The following is a 14964-nucleotide window of genomic DNA, read 5'->3' on the forward strand; positions in this document are numbered from 1 at the left end:
GGGGGGGGGGGGGGGGGGGGGGGGGGGGGGGGGGGGGCGGTGTTGCTTGCCGAGGCAGGAGCTTACCCTTGGCGTAGGTGCTGACGAGGGTGGCGAAGTTAGCCAGGAGGGTGAGGGGAGAGAAGTCGGCAAGGTCAGAGATCTCCAGGGTGTGCAGGAGGGAGCGGAGACGCTCGGCACAGAATCTGGTGCAGAGGCCAGGCAGGGTCAGGGGGGCGGTGGAGTGCCAACGGGACAGTGACCCGCCTCCGCCGTCAGCCCGCACACACGCCTTCCCAGGTGACTGGGTGCTTGGTGGGGACAGACTGGGGCTGTTTCAGTCACCCGTGACTCCACACTCTCCAACTGCACACACCGACCAGCGAGCAGACGCTCTAGTCACGTGGTCACACAATCTCATGCAGGTCCTTGGTCAAAGAGCACAGAGCAGGCGCTCAGGGAACATGACTGGCTAGGATCCCATCTTTGCCCTCACGAGTCCCTCACGAAGGAGGACAGACGACGCCACCCCGAGGGCCGCCCCACCCCGAGAGGCAGGGTGGCCAGGGCCTTCGGAGCCCTACAGGCCTGGCTTCACATGACTCCCCCACAAGGTGCTGTGTGACCCTGGGTGATGGCTTGCCGTCTCTAGGCCACACTGTCCTCATCTGTGGCCAGGGACGCCGTACTGAGACTCCACAAGATGCAGAAAGGCAAGTGCTTAGCTCATCATTGGTGCTCAAGACAGGGTGAGTTACTTCTACCACTGCTTTCTCATTTAACCACCACAGAAACCGGAGAGAGTAAAGGTGATGACCCCCTACCCATTCAACAGAGGAGGAAACGGAGATTCAGAAAGGACCTGTGACTTACCCAAAACAGCAAAGGAACAGTAGAGAAGGCCCCACCCCACTCCCAGGTCCACGCTCTGCTTGCTCTGTGCTGGGGAGACTGACCCACCCCACAGTCTGCCGGGGGGGGGGGGTGTTCCTGCCCTCAGACTTCCAGGGGACAGAGAGAAGCACCAGCAGGAGGAGACGGGGGTCCGGGGGATCCACGGCATTTTTACCCCCTCCCCAGCTCCCCCCCTGCTGGGTCTTGTCAGGAGCCCCGCTCCAGGACCACTCCCTCCTGTGCCACCATGGCTTGAGGTGGGAATTCCTGAGCTCTTACAAGTGCCCAGGCCCCCTGTGGGCCCTTCTGCCCTGCCCACCCCTGTGTCAGCAGTCCCTCCATCAAGCGCTCTTCAGGTAAGCCCTCTGAGGAAGCCACGTATCGGCTGCCAGTTTCCTGCCCAGCACAGGGACCCAGGAGCAGCTCAGAGGCGGCCCGTGGGTCGGCCATCACACGCGATCCCCCTACCTGGATCACTGACCCCCGATACCAGCAATGTGGTGGCCCCAGCCACGGAGGCCGAGGTTCAGGGAGAGGCCGAGGTTCAGGGAGGGCCCGGGGTCTGCCCCACGCCCCCGTGGGGACCCGACACCACCCCCCAGCCGCGTGGGGCCTCACCTGAGGGGCTTGCGCTGGATGCACACGCGTTGGGCCAGGCCGCTGAGGAAGGCGGGGGGGCTCTCCTGCACCACGTGCTGGACCCGCAGCCGCCACTTGACATACTCCAGCAGGCGCCGCAGGAAGCCCAGGAAGTGCTCGGCCGTGCGGATGGAGCCGGGCACAGCCTCTGCGGGACGAAGGCGTCAGCCACCACGGCGGCGCGGGCAGGGGACAGGGAGCGGGTGGCGGGGGGATGCGCGACTCACCCTGTAGCACCTCGTCAGGAAGCACGGGGTTGGCCAGGTGGGCGTCGGTCTCCCGGGCGGCACTGGCCTCCCGCAGCCCCTCCACCAGGCGGCAGTACTCTTCCCGCAGCCGCTGCTCATCGGTCTCCTTGATCCTGCGGGGGAGGGGGGCATGTGGGGGCGGGGGCGCGGGAACAGGGCTGGTGGCCCTGGGGGCAAGGCGGGCAGAAGAGGCGGGGGCCAGACGGCAGGGGCGGGTGGGCACCAGGTGGAGCGGACAGAGCCCCCACCTGAGCACCGTCTTCTGTAAGGTCTCCAGGTTGCCCTGGCAGCGGTCGAGGGTCCGGCGGGTGATGTTGACGCTCATGGAGTCGATGCAGACGTTGTCTAGAGAAGACAAGGGAGGAGGCCGGGCTCAGGCCACTGGAGCTGCTGGGGCGGGCGGAGGGCCCGGATTCACCGGCCGCCCGCGCTCCCGACTCACCGATATTGTGGGCCTCGTCAAAGACCACGACGGCCTTGCGGGCCAGCTCCTTAGACACCAGCTCTGCAATCTTGGGGTCCAAGAGGTAGTGGTAGCTGTAAACCACCACGTTGGCGTGCAGGATCTGGAGGCCAAGGAGGGCAGGGTTAGCCCAGCCTACCCGAGCGCACCCTGCCCTGCCACCCCCCACCCTGCACCCCACCGCGTCCGCCCTCCCAGGCCCACAGAGGTGAGGCGAGACAGACACGGGCAAGGGGCAGATAGAAGCTAACAGACAGACGGATGCGCAGGCAGGCGGGCTGTAGGTCGGCCCCCAGCAGCCTCCTCACCGAATAGCGGGCGAGGAAGTAGGGGCACCAGCCCTGGCGCCGTCCCAGGGTCTTCAGGTCATCCAGGTTGTAGATGCCAGCAGGGAGGGGCACCTGGCGCCCATGGACATCAAACTCCTGGGATGAGAGGGTACCTGCGGGTCAGGGAGGCTGGCTGCTGCAGCTCTCTTGCCCTCCCTCCCTCAGCCCAGTTGGCAGGTACCTCGTAGAAGCGGCAGTGGGGCAGGCTGGGGTCCTGCTGGTACTGCGCCCGCATGTACGAGGCCGTAAGGCTGTGGCATTTCCCGTCGACGTCTTTCCCAAAGCGCAGGGGCATCACCTGGGCGGGGGTGGGGGGGCAGGGACAGCTTAGTGCCAAGAAGCTCAACCATTCCTCAAACCCGGGGCTCTACACCTGCCAGCTAGGTGGGATAGGGGGCTGTCCTATTCCGTCTGGGGGGAGAATGAGGAAGTCTGGGGGAAACTTTTATTTTTTTATTTTTTTAAAGATTTTATTTATTTTTTGAGAGAGAGAGAATGAGACAGAGAGCACGAGAGGGAAGAGGGTCAGAAGGAGAAGCAGACTCCCCGCCGAGCAGTGAGCCCGATGTGGGACTCCAGGATCATGACCTGAGCCGAAGGCAGTCGCTCAACCAACTGAGCTACCCAGGCGCCCATGGGGGAAACTTTTAAGACACCTGAGAACTTAACCATGGTTGGGGGGATGGCGTGTAAGAGCAGTGCAACTGTTAGGCTCTTACAGCGATCTTGGGGTTATGAGTTCGAGCCCCATGTCAGGTACAGAAATTATATATATATATATATATATATATATATATGTATTTTTTAAGGATTTTATTTATTTGACAGAGAGACACAGTGAGAGAGGGAGCACAAGCAGGGAGAGTGGGAGAGGGAGAAGCAGGCTTCCTGCGGAGCAGGGAGTCCGATGCGGGGCTCGATCCCAGGACCCCGGGACCATGACCTGAGCCGAAGGCAGGCGCTTAACGACTGAGCCACCCAGGCGCCCCAGGTACAGAAATTATTTAAAAAATAAAATCTTGGGGCATCCGGATGGCTCAGTCGTTAAGCGTCTGCCTTCGGCTCAGGTCATGATCCCAGGGTCCTGGGATCGAGCCCCGCACTGGGCTCCCTGCTCCGCAGGAAGCCTGCTTCTCCCTCTCCCACTCTCCCTGCTTGTGCTCCCTCTCTCGCTGTGTCTCTCTGTCAAATAAATAAAATCCTTAAAAATAAATAAATAAAAATAAAAAATAAAATCTTAAATAAAGGGAAAAAAAAAGGGGGGATGCCTGGGTGGCTCAGTCGTTAAGCGTCTGCCTTCAGCTCAGGTCATGATCCCAGAGTGCTGGGATCAAGTCCCGTGTCGGGCTCCGGGCTCCTTGCTCAATGGGCTCCCACAAAGAACAAAGAACAAATTCATGGTTGCCAGAGGTGAGGGGGTAGGGGTGAAGGTGCTCAAAAGGTGCAAACTTCCAGTTATAAAATAAGTAAGTCCTAGGAATGTAACATACAACATGGAGACTCTAGTTCAAAATACCATATTGCATATTTGCAAGCTACTAACGGAGATCTTAAAAGTTCTCATTACAAGAAAAAAAATTGTTGTAACTACGTAAAGTGACAGATATTAACTAGACTTACCATGCTGATCATTTTGCAATATACACAAATACCGAATCATTATACTGTACACCTGAAACTGTTATGTCAATTTTACTTAAAAAAAAAAAAAAATTAAGTTTTGAATAATCTTTAGCATGTAGATTAAGAATAACTGCTTAGGGGCGCCTGGGTGGCTCAGGTGGTTAAGTGTCTGCCTTCAGCTCAGGTCATGATCCTGGAGTCCCGGGATCGAGCCCCACATCGGGCTCCTGGCTCAGCCAGGAGTCTGCTTCTCCCTCTCCCTCTGCCTCTCCCACTGCTCATGCTCTCTATCTCTGTGTCTCAAATGAATAAATAAAATCTTTAAAAAAAAAAAAAAAAAAAGAATAACTGCTTTATCTTTGCAAACACTAAAACACCCAGAAACTTGGCCAGTCTAAAAATCAGGGGAGGTTCTTTTTTTTTTTTTTTTTAAATAAATCTATTTTTATTTATTTATGAAAGAAAGAGAGAGAGAAAGCGCACACAAGTGGGGGGAGGGGCAGAGGGAGAGGGAGAAATAGACTCTTGCTGAGAGGGAGCCCGATGCGGGGCTCGATCCCAGGACCCTGGGATCATGACCTGAGCAGAAGGCAGACGCTTAACGACTGAGCCACCCAGGTGCCCCAAGAACAACAGTTTTGTAACATAATTTAATAATAATATTCTACATGTCATATGTTATTATATATATCATGATGATTTCTAATGTTTTAGTATTTTGTACGTGCTAAGGGCCGTACACTACATTATCTCGCCTAATCTTTTTTTAATGATTGAGATACAATGGACTTATAATACTCTATTAGTTTCAGGGGTACAACATAATGATCTGATACTTGTAAATACTGCAAAATGACCACCACAGTAAGTCTAATTAATATCCATCACCACACAGTTACAATTTTTCTTTTCTATCTCCTTAAGTAAGCTCTACACCCAACGTGGGGCTTGAACTCATAACCGGGAGATGAAGCATCGCATGCTCTACAGACTGAGCCAGCCAGGTGCCTCTCTTAGTGACTTTCAAATAGACAATACGGTATTATTAATTATAGTCACCATGCTGCACATTACATCCCCGTGACCTATTTGTTTTATAACTGAAGTCTGTACATTTTGACCCCCTTTGCCCATCTCACCCACCCTCTCCCCCCCTTGCCCAATCGGATCAACTGTATGAAGCCAATAATTAATTACCCTCATTTTACAGAAAGGAAGACTGAAGCCCCACTGTAAAAATCACCTATCCAAGAACACATGACTATTAACTTTCAAAGCCAGGAAACCTGACCTGCCAGACTCCAGGAACTGCCTTTTAACCTCTCAGGCTAGGGAGAAGGTGTGTTTGGGCCGCCTCATCAGAAGTCAGAATTTGATGCATGAGAAGTCTGCAAGTGGTCCCTGCCTGTCTCCCTGAGAGGTCTGGTTTGGGGATCTAGGACTGGTCGGATGGAAGTTTCCTCAATCCTGAGGCTTGGGGGCAAGGGGAGAAATGGGCACGCACCTCAGGATGAATACACAGGTTCTTTCGGGAGCTCAGAGCCAGCCCCAAAAATGGTAGCTTCTCACCCTCCTGCTTCTCATAGAAGTTGAGCAACTTTCGCAGCTCTTCGATCACCTGTTCTCGTCGAGGAAGGAGGGGACTCCAGCATGAGACCCTGCCCAGCCTGGCCCAGCCCCTTCTCCAGCTTCCCCAACACCCCCCAAAGCTATGAGGGCAACCACCAGGGGGACCAACAAGTCCTGCGGGACTGGGGGAGCCCCAGGATTGGCCCTGGCTCACCTTCTCAATCTCAGGCACAGTCCTCGAGCAGTAGATGAGTTTAGTCACTTCCAGTGGATACGCCTGCCGGTGACAATGGGCTCAGCCCCCACTGGACCCCTTCCCTCTGCCCACCTCCGCAGGCCCAGGGGTCACTTACCCTCTGGTATGCCATGATCAGGGCCAACAGGGACACTGTCTTCCCAGTGCCTGAGGGCATCTCTAGGACTCCATGACCCTGCATGTTGAGATGAGAGAGACAGAACTTCAGGGACACAAACTCTGGGGACCACTCCCAGAATGCCACCATCTTGAAAATACCAGCACAACAGCAGTTAAAAGTCTAGGCCCCAAGGGCAGTGGGTTTGAACCCCACTTTTGCCACCTCTTTGTTGAGTGGTCTTAGGCAAGAGCCTTCATCCATCCGGCCTCAGTATCCTCATCTCTAAAACGGGCCTAGAGGGCGCCTGCCTGGCTCAGTCGGAAGAGCATGTGACTCTTGATCTCAGGATTGTGAGATCAAGCCCCACGTTGGCTGTAGAGATTATGTGTAAAAAAAAAAAAAAAAAAAAAAAAAAACCCACAAACTTTAAAAAAAATAAATAAAGTGGGCCTAATAAGCACCTCTTCAGATCATGACTGTGAGGACTAATGAGAAACTGGGGGTTAAATATTTAGCATAGTAACTGATACGTAGTGACCTGTTTTTTCTTTTAATTTAGCAAACACTTCCACAGCACTTCCTCTGTGCCTGGCACCCCTTCTAAAAGTGTCTTACTTATATCGGCGTTTCTCAACCTAGGCTCCACTGACATTTGGGGGGGGGGGGTCTGTCCTGTGCACTGCAGGATGTTTAGCAGCGCCCATGACCTCTACCTACCACTCACTAGCAGCCCCACTCCGCTAGTATGACAACCAGGAATGTCTCTGGACTCTGCCTCTGGGTGTCAAAAGCATCCCCACTTAAGAACTGCTGCCCTGGGGCGCCTGGGTGGCTCAGTCGTTAAGCGTCTGCCTTGGGCTCAGGTCATGATCCCAGGGTCCTGGGACTGAGCCCCGCATGGGGCTCCCTGCTCAGCGGGAAGCCTGCTTCGCCCTCTCCCACTCCCCCGCTTGTGTTCCCTCTCTCGCTGTGTCTCTGTCAAATAAATAAATAAAATCTTAAAAAAAAAAAAAAAAAAGCTGCTGCCTTACTTACCGAATTAACTCCCATAACCTTCACGTGAGCCTCTGAGAGTAGGCAATCATACTAAGCCCATTTTACAGAGGTGAAAACTGTGAAACAGGGAGATTAAGGGATTCGCCTAAGGGCACACAGCTGTGGGTCTAGGATTCCAACCCAGAGAGCCGGCTCCAAAGCAGCGCAGCCTTTGATAAACGTTAGGCGCTGCTGTTATGAACTATCCTTTCAGGTAACAGGAGGTTTGGGGGCGCCGGCTTCCCAAGGACCTCACACGCCTAACACCTCGCGGTCCAGCAATCTCCGTTCTTAGCCGCGCGGGCCGCTGTGCACCTGTCAGGTGGGAAGCGGCGGGCCGGGCCCACCCACCTTGGCGTCCAGCGTGCGCTTGAGCTCCAGCATGTACGAGAACTGCTCGGGGTAGATGTAGTCGTAAGGGAAGTAGACCAGCAGCCCGTCCACGTTGAGCCTGACGGCAGGGGGCGGTGGGTCAGTCCCCCGCCCCCGCAGCCCCTCTCCAGCCCCCACTCTCTCCTGCCGTCCGGCCGGGAGGGGTTACCTGCCGGCGCCGTCCCCACCGCCCCCGGGCGTCCCCCAGTTCCCCGGGAGCCTCGGGTCTCTTCGGCATCTCTTCGCTGACCATTCCCGTTCCCGCCCCGCGGGTCCCCGCGGTTCTCCTCACCCCACTCCTCCAGCACCCCCTCGCCCCGCCGGGGCCCCGGGCGCGCCCACTGGTCCCCCCACCTTTCAGACCCCACCCCCACCCCCAAGCCGGCCAGCGAACAGCGAACTCCGGAGCCCTTCTTACTTCATGGCGCCGGCCGCGGCGAGAAGCGGCGTCGACCCGCCTCCCTCATAAATATTCAGAGCGCAGGATCCGTGGGGAGTCCTCGTGGTGCCGCTCCACCTTTCTCACGACTCCATTGGCTGATCCCGCCCGTCACTCTACTGGGGCGCGGGACAATGCGCTTGCGCACGGCAATGCGGGGGCGGGCTCCCGGGAGAGGAGGCGTAGCTGGGGATCGCAGAGTACCGAGAACAGCACAAGAAGGAAGAGAACCGAGATAATCGATCCCATTCATTAGGATTTGGTCTTTCTGCATCTGCCCAGATCATCTAGCAGCGAATAGTCTAAAGGAACTAACAAGGAAATTGAGGACCCTTAGGAGCCCACGAGTTAGGAATGGCTTCGTCGCACTAGACTAACGTGCACCTCTAAAATGCCCGCTGTGTCCTAGACTTCTCTGGGATAAATAACTCCTCCCATTTAGAGAACCCCTACTGTTTGCCAGCTACTGTCCTCATCAGGCAGTAATGCAAAGGCATTGTGGCTTCGTGGCTAAGGTGTGGACTCTGGAACCAGAATGCCTGGGTCCAAATCCTGGCTCCACTGTCTACCAGCTCTGTGACCTCGGTCAAATTAACTTGTCATCTGCAATGTAGGAACAATTAGATTATTCACAATGTAGGGGCACCTGGCTGGCTCAGACGGTACAGCACCGGACTCTTGATCTCAGAGTCATGAGTTCAAGCCCCACATTGGTCCACAGAGCTTACATTAAAAAAAAAAAAAAAAGTAAAAACAAATATTAAAAAGATTACGATGTAGGGGCGCCTGGGTGGCTCAGTTGGTTAAGCGACTGCCTTCGGCTCAGGTCATGATCCTGGAGTCCCGGAATCGAGTCCCCCATCGGGCTCCCTGCTCAGCGGGGAGTCTGCTTCTCCCTCTGACCCTCCCCCTCTCATGCTCTCTGTCTCTCATTCTCTCTGTCTCAAATAAATAAATAAAATCTTAAAAAAAAAAAAAAAGAAAATGAAATTGGGTATTGGACTGACGTGAGCCAGTTGCATCGTAGTAAGCATTCTGCTACCTGCCTGACGTCCTTTCTCACTGTTCCCCCTGTCCCCAAGCCACTCCTCCCAGCCATACTGGCTTCCTGGCTCTTCCACGCAGGCACCAGACCTGCAGGAGCCAGCTCATCTGTACAACAAATTACCCCCAAGTGTAATGGTGGAGAACAACAGCATTTATTATCTCACGGTTTCTGTAGGTCAGGAATTGCACGCAGCTGCAGTCATCCCAGCTCATCTGGGAAACGATCGGCCGCTAAGCTCACCAGGTGGTTGCTGGCAAGATTCATTTCCTTGCTGGCTGTTGGCCAGGACCACCTGCGGGTCCCTGCCACAGGGGCACCTCTGAAGACAGCCCGCTTCATCCAATGGAGAAGCAAGAGGAGCTCAAGAGAGAGGCAAGGAAGATGGAAGTCACTGTCTTTTTTAATCTGATGTCAGAAGCGACAGCCCGGGAGCGCCTGGGTGGCTCAGTCGTTAAGCGTCTGCCTTCGGCTGGGGTCAAGATCTCGGGGTCCTGGGATCGAGCCCCGCATCGGGCTCCCTGCTCGGCGGTAAGCCTGCTTCTCCCTCTCCCGCTCCCCCTGCTTGTCGTTCCTGCTATCGCGGTCTCTCTAACAAATAAATAAAATCTTAAAAAAAAAAAAAAAAGAAGTGACAGCCCGTCACTTTTGCTGTATTCCATTTCTTAGAAAGCATCCTGGGGCACCTGGGTGGCTCAGTAGGTTGAGTGTCTGACTCTTGGTTTCAGCTTGGGTCCTGATCTCAGGGTCTCAGGGTCATGGGATGGAGCTTGGCATGCAGTCTGCTTGAGATTCTCTCTCTGCCCCTCTCCCCATTTGTGCTCTCTCTCTCAAAATACATTCAAAAAAATCTTTAAAAAAACAAAAACAAAAACACATCCCTACATCCAGCCCATGGGCAAGGGAAGGGGTTACTCAAGGGCATGAACACCAGGAGGGAGGGATGATTCAGACCCTTCTCCTCCAGGCCCCTGTGGCCGCTGGTCCCTCTGTCTGGAAGGCTTTTTCCCCAGATCTCTGCATGCCTTCCTCCCTCACCTCTCTCAAGCCTTCCATAAAGGTCCTTTCCTCAGCAAGACCTTCCCGACTACTCATTTAAATTGCATTACTCCCTGGGTAGACTGAGTAGTGGTCCCCAAAGATCTCCAGGCCCTGATCTCTGGAACCTGTGGACATTCCTCTATATGGCAAAAGAGACTTTGCAGGTGTGATGAAGTCAAGGCGCTTGAGATATCCTGGTGTGCCCTAAGTGTAATCACAGATGTCTTTATAAGGGGGGAGAGCCAACGGTGGGACAGAGGCAACGTAACAGCATCAAGATGCTACACTGCAGGCTCTGAGGATGGAGGAAGGGGGCAGAGCCAAAGAATACAAGGAACACAGCTTGTATTCTGAAAAAGGCAAGGAAATGGATTTTCCCGCAGAGCCTCCGGGAGCGCAGCCCTGCCAACACCTGGATTTCAGCCGGTGAAACTGATTTTGGACTTCTGACCTTCAGAACTGTATGAAAATAAATGTGTGTTGTTTTAAGCCACTGAGTTGGGGGTCATTTGTTACAGGAGCCACAGGAAATGAATATACCTCCCAATCAGGTGCAAGAATATATCTGCCTCACCTGATTTGGGTTTTTTCCATAACAATGATCAGCACCTGAGATATTACTTTTGTGCTTATTATTCTATTTATCGTCTGACTCTTTCACTAGAATATCAGCTAATATCTAGTATCACGGTCATTTTATAACTGTTTATTAGGGACAATTTCAAATGGACACAAAAGTTGAGAGAACCGTATGAAGACCCACATCCACCAAGCTTCATTGTCAAATGTGGACTGATCCTGCTTCATCTACACCCACATCACTCCCCCAGTCAACATTTTGAGGCAAATCCCAGACACCATATCATTTTATGATAGGTATTTCATAATAAATCTCTAAAAGTAAAGACTCCGTAAAAACATCACCACTCTATCATTAGCACACCTCCAACCAAAGTAGTAATCACTGATTAATTTCATTCAAAGGTCCAGACGGTGTTTGAATTCGAGGGCAGGGACTCCTGTCTCGTTTACTTCTTCTCCTTTGCTGTCTTATGTGGGCAAAAAGGACTTTGCAAACATGATTAAGTTTAAGGATCCTGAGATGGGGAGATCATCCTGGATTATCTGGTGGGACCTGTGTAAGCACAAGAGTCCCTATAAGTTAAAGAGGGAGTTAGGAGCCACGAGCCAAGGAATGCAGGCAACTTCTAGTAGCTGGAGAAGGCAAGGCGAGAGCTTCTTCCTTAGAGTTTCTAGAAGGGAGCTCAGCCCTGCCACCGCCTCCATGTTAGTTCCATGAGACCCATTTCAAATGCCTGACCTCCAGACTGTAAGATGATACATTTGTATTGTTGAAGCTTCCAAGCTTGTGATACTTTGTTATAGCAGTAATGGGAAACTAACACAGATTTTGCTCCTGGAAGCTGGGTGTCAATGCAACAAACACCTAAACATGTGGATTTGGAACTGGGCAATGGGCAGAGGCTGGAAGAATGTTGAGAAGATAATAGGAAAAGCCGCGATTGCCTTGAACAGACTGTTAGTAGAAGTATGGATGTTAACAATTCTGCTGGTGGGGACTCGGCAGGAAGTGAGGAGCAAGGTAGAGAAAACCTGTATCATCTCAGAGAATACCTAACTCATCATAAACAGACCGTTGGTAGAAATGCAGGCAGCCTCTAGAAACTGGAAAAGGAGGGCGCCTGGGTGGCTTAGTGGGTTAAGCGTCTGCCTTCAGCTCAGGTCATGATCTCAGGGTCATGGGATTGAGCCCCGCATCGGACTCCCCGCTCAGCGCAGAGTCTGCTTGTCCCTCTACCTCTGCTCCTTCCTGGGCTCACACTCTCCCCGCCCCTAAAATAAATAAATAAAACCTTAAAAAATAAATAAAATGCCAAGCCATGCGCAGAGCTGCTCCTTCCTTCCCTCTCTAATTATGCGGTAGTTTTCATGGATTTCTGGCCAGATGTCACAGATGAAGGCCAAGAAGTTATCCAGGATTTCATCCCTGTTCTGCTGGAAGTAGGTCTGGAGGATGGTCATCTTCTCCTGTGTCTCCTTCTCCACTCCACAGTACAGCTTCCTTGGCCTTGAACTTCTCTCTTTGCAGGCAGTACTGTTCAGTTTCAGTCTGAGCTTCTTTGGTCTGCTTCAGCCTCCAGTTCTTTTGCTTGCAGGCCTCTGACACCTTCTCAGCCTCCCAATTCTCAGCCTACAGCAGTTGCTAGATACCCTGCCACTGGCTGGTCATGCTGGCAGCCACTCAGAGGCCAAGGTGAGGGGCCTAAATTGGCTCAATCACCCCCTCAGGTCCCCATTTCTGATTTCTGACCCCAAGAATTACAAGATAATAAATCTGTGTTATTTAAGCTACCATGTTCCTGGTAATTTGATAAGGCAATAATTGGAAACTAACATACCTCTGCTGTGAAAAAGAGTGATCAGACTGAATAAAGAAGCCCAGAAGAAACAAACATTATACAGAAAAAAACAAGAAAGCTTACAAAAGAATCACAAAACACCTGTAACTAAATACTTTGTGAAATACTTTGCAAGATAACACTAAATATCTGCATTTATAAAGTAAGGGCTGGAGGGTATGCCAAGAATGAATAATTAAGTAACAAGAAAGGTTCTTGGGAATTCAAAATTACAGATGACACTTAAATTTTAAGAGAAGGATTAAAGTCTAGGGAATCTAGAAAGTAAGGGGAAATTGACAAAGGACTGGAAAATAGTAGTGAAAACATAAGAAAATTGAAGGCTGAACTCAGCAGGTCCAACATCCAAATAATGAAGATTCCAGAAAAAAGGCAAGAAAATGAAGGGGAAGAAATCAGCACAGAAATATATAAGAAAATTTCCTGGAACCAAAGGGTAGGACTCTCCAGATCGAAAGGACAGACTTAAGGTCAGAATGACTAATGAATAAAGACTACAGTAAGGCGGGCGCCTGGGTGGCTCAGTTGGTTAAGCGACTGCCTTCGGCTCAGGTCATGATCCTGGAGTCCCGGGATTGAGTCCCGCATCGGGCTCCCTGCTCAGCAGGGAGTCTGCTTCTCCCTCTGACCCTTCCCCCTCTCATGCTCTCTCTCTATCTCATTCTCTCTCTCAAATAAATAAATAAAATCTTTAAAAAAAGAAAAGAAAAAGACTACAGTAAGGCATATGAATGAATTTTCAGACCCAGAGAAAAAGGGAAGATTCCAAAATCCTCCAGAAAAAAAAGCCAAAAGGCCAAAAAGCTAAAAAAAAAAAAAAGGCAAGCTACTTAAAAAAAAGTCAAGAGGCACCTGGGTGGCTTGGTTAAGTGTCCAACTCTTGATACTGGCTCAGGTCATGAGATCAAGCCCCACGCCAGGCTCCACGCTGAGTGTGGAGTCTATTTGAGACCCCCATCCACCCTCAGGCACACACGTTCTCTCCCTTAAAAAAAAAAAAGTCAAATACAAGTTCAAAGGAAAGGAAAGGGAGAATGGAAACAAATCTAAGGGAAAAAAACAGCTTTCTCTTGTTCTCTAAACTTGCATTTCGGGCGCCTGGGTGGCTCAGTTGGTTAAGCGACTGCCTTCGGCTCAGGTCATGATCCCGGAGTCCGGGGATCGAGTCCCACATCGGACTCCCTGCTCAGCGGGGAGTCTGCTTCTCCCTCTAACCCTACCCCCTCTTGCGCTCTCTCTCTCACTCTCTCTCTTTAATAAATAAATTTTAAAAATCTTTAAAAAAAATGTTTTAAATAAATAAATTTGCATTCCAACTCAGGGTGCAAACAGATTTGAATGAAAAAGGATACATATATTTCCAACCTAGAACTTTATACCCCACCCAAACTATAATAAAGTGGGAGGGTAGAATGAAGCTATATTTAGTTTTTAAGAACCCAAAAATATTTACCTCTTCTTCACCCTTTTAAGAGAACAACTGGAGGATGTGCTCCACCAAAATGAAGAGTCAACCAAGTAAGACAAAGACATGGGATCCAGGAAATAGTGTCCAACTCGGGGATATCCCAGGAAAGCTTAGCACAGGCCTAGAGAGCAGCAGGCCCAGATTAAAGTAAGAGAGAAGACTTCAAGAGGGAGGGAAAAAAAGAAACAAAGCTTGTGAACTGATAGGAGTATGGATGATCCCATGGAACATTTGAAAAATACATATAAAATTAAGCATGTGACAAAGGTAATTATTAATTCTCAAAAATTTGGAAGTTTGTATGAGAAAGAAAATGCTAGTATATTACAAGGCTCTACAGTAAAAACATTTACGTATCACACTGTAAAAACTATTGACTGATATAAAAATTATGACATGATTTCATTGGGAGAGGGAAAGTGGTGGCTGCATGAGCTCAAGCATCAGTAGAGAATGTCTACAATTGGCTATCAAGAAATAGCAGGTCAGGGGCACCTGGGTGGCTCAGTCATTTAGCATCTGCCTTCGGCTGAGGTCATGATCCCAGGGTCCTGGGATCGGGCCCCACATAGGGCTCCCTGCTCCGCGGGAAGCCTGCTTCTCCCTCTCCCACTCCCCTTGCTTGTGTTCCCTCTCTCGCCGTGTCTCTGTCAAATAAATAAAATCTTAAAAAAAAAAAAAAAGAAAGAAATACACAGAGGAGATATATGCCTGTGCTTTACCAAAAATCAGTTTACACAATAAAGAAGTGGGGCAGAAGCAAAGGAAAGTCACTCTTCAGGGTCATACCCTCAACAAGGCCACCTGGATTTCAGGAAGATAAAGCCTTGTCCAAGACGGTCTCCCAATCCATGATTTCAACACACACGAGGAAAAAATCCACCATGAGTGAGAACCAGCAGACACAGCAAATTATAAAAGTAGATGGCCCCAAACTTCAGATGATAGAATTATCATACATATACTATAAGATAAGCTTAAAATGTTTAAAGACATAAAGAATCCAAAACATGAAAAAAGATC

General features: G+C 51.1%; 1 protein-coding gene and 1 pseudogene across 1 annotated transcript in view; both read right to left on the bottom strand.

Moving 5' to 3' along the window:
- The window catches only part of ERCC2 (ERCC excision repair 2, TFIIH core complex helicase subunit), a 15871-nt gene extending 7915 nt beyond the window's left edge, over positions 1-7956 (bottom strand). Inside the window, exons 1-12 of the mRNA XM_034986757.1 lie at positions 7926-7956; positions 7487-7586; positions 6098-6175; positions 5959-6021; positions 5680-5793; positions 2734-2850; positions 2532-2648; positions 2203-2326; positions 2009-2105; positions 1740-1873; positions 1492-1660; positions 67-185 (exon numbers count right to left, since the gene is read on the bottom strand). Of these exons, the coding sequence (XP_034842648.1) occupies positions 67-185; positions 1492-1660; positions 1740-1873; positions 2009-2105; positions 2203-2326; positions 2532-2648; positions 2734-2850; positions 5680-5793; positions 5959-6021; positions 6098-6175; positions 7487-7586; positions 7926-7930 (1237 nt within the window). The 5' untranslated portion in view covers positions 7931-7956. The remainder of the gene's footprint in view (positions 1-66; positions 186-1491; positions 1661-1739; positions 1874-2008; positions 2106-2202; positions 2327-2531; positions 2649-2733; positions 2851-5679; positions 5794-5958; positions 6022-6097; positions 6176-7486; positions 7587-7925) is intronic.
- A 1236-nt stretch (positions 7957-9192) lies between these two features.
- On the bottom strand, positions 9193-12283 carry LOC117997956 (annotated as a pseudogene).
- Positions 12284-14964: the final 2681 nt, after the last annotated feature.

The sequence above is a fragment of the Mirounga leonina genome, unplaced genomic scaffold (genome assembly GCF_011800145.1).
Source record: "Mirounga leonina isolate KUSES-001 unplaced genomic scaffold, KU_Mleo_1.0 Mir_376, whole genome shotgun sequence".
NCBI classification, from domain to species: Eukaryota; Metazoa; Chordata; class Mammalia; order Carnivora; family Phocidae; genus Mirounga; species Mirounga leonina.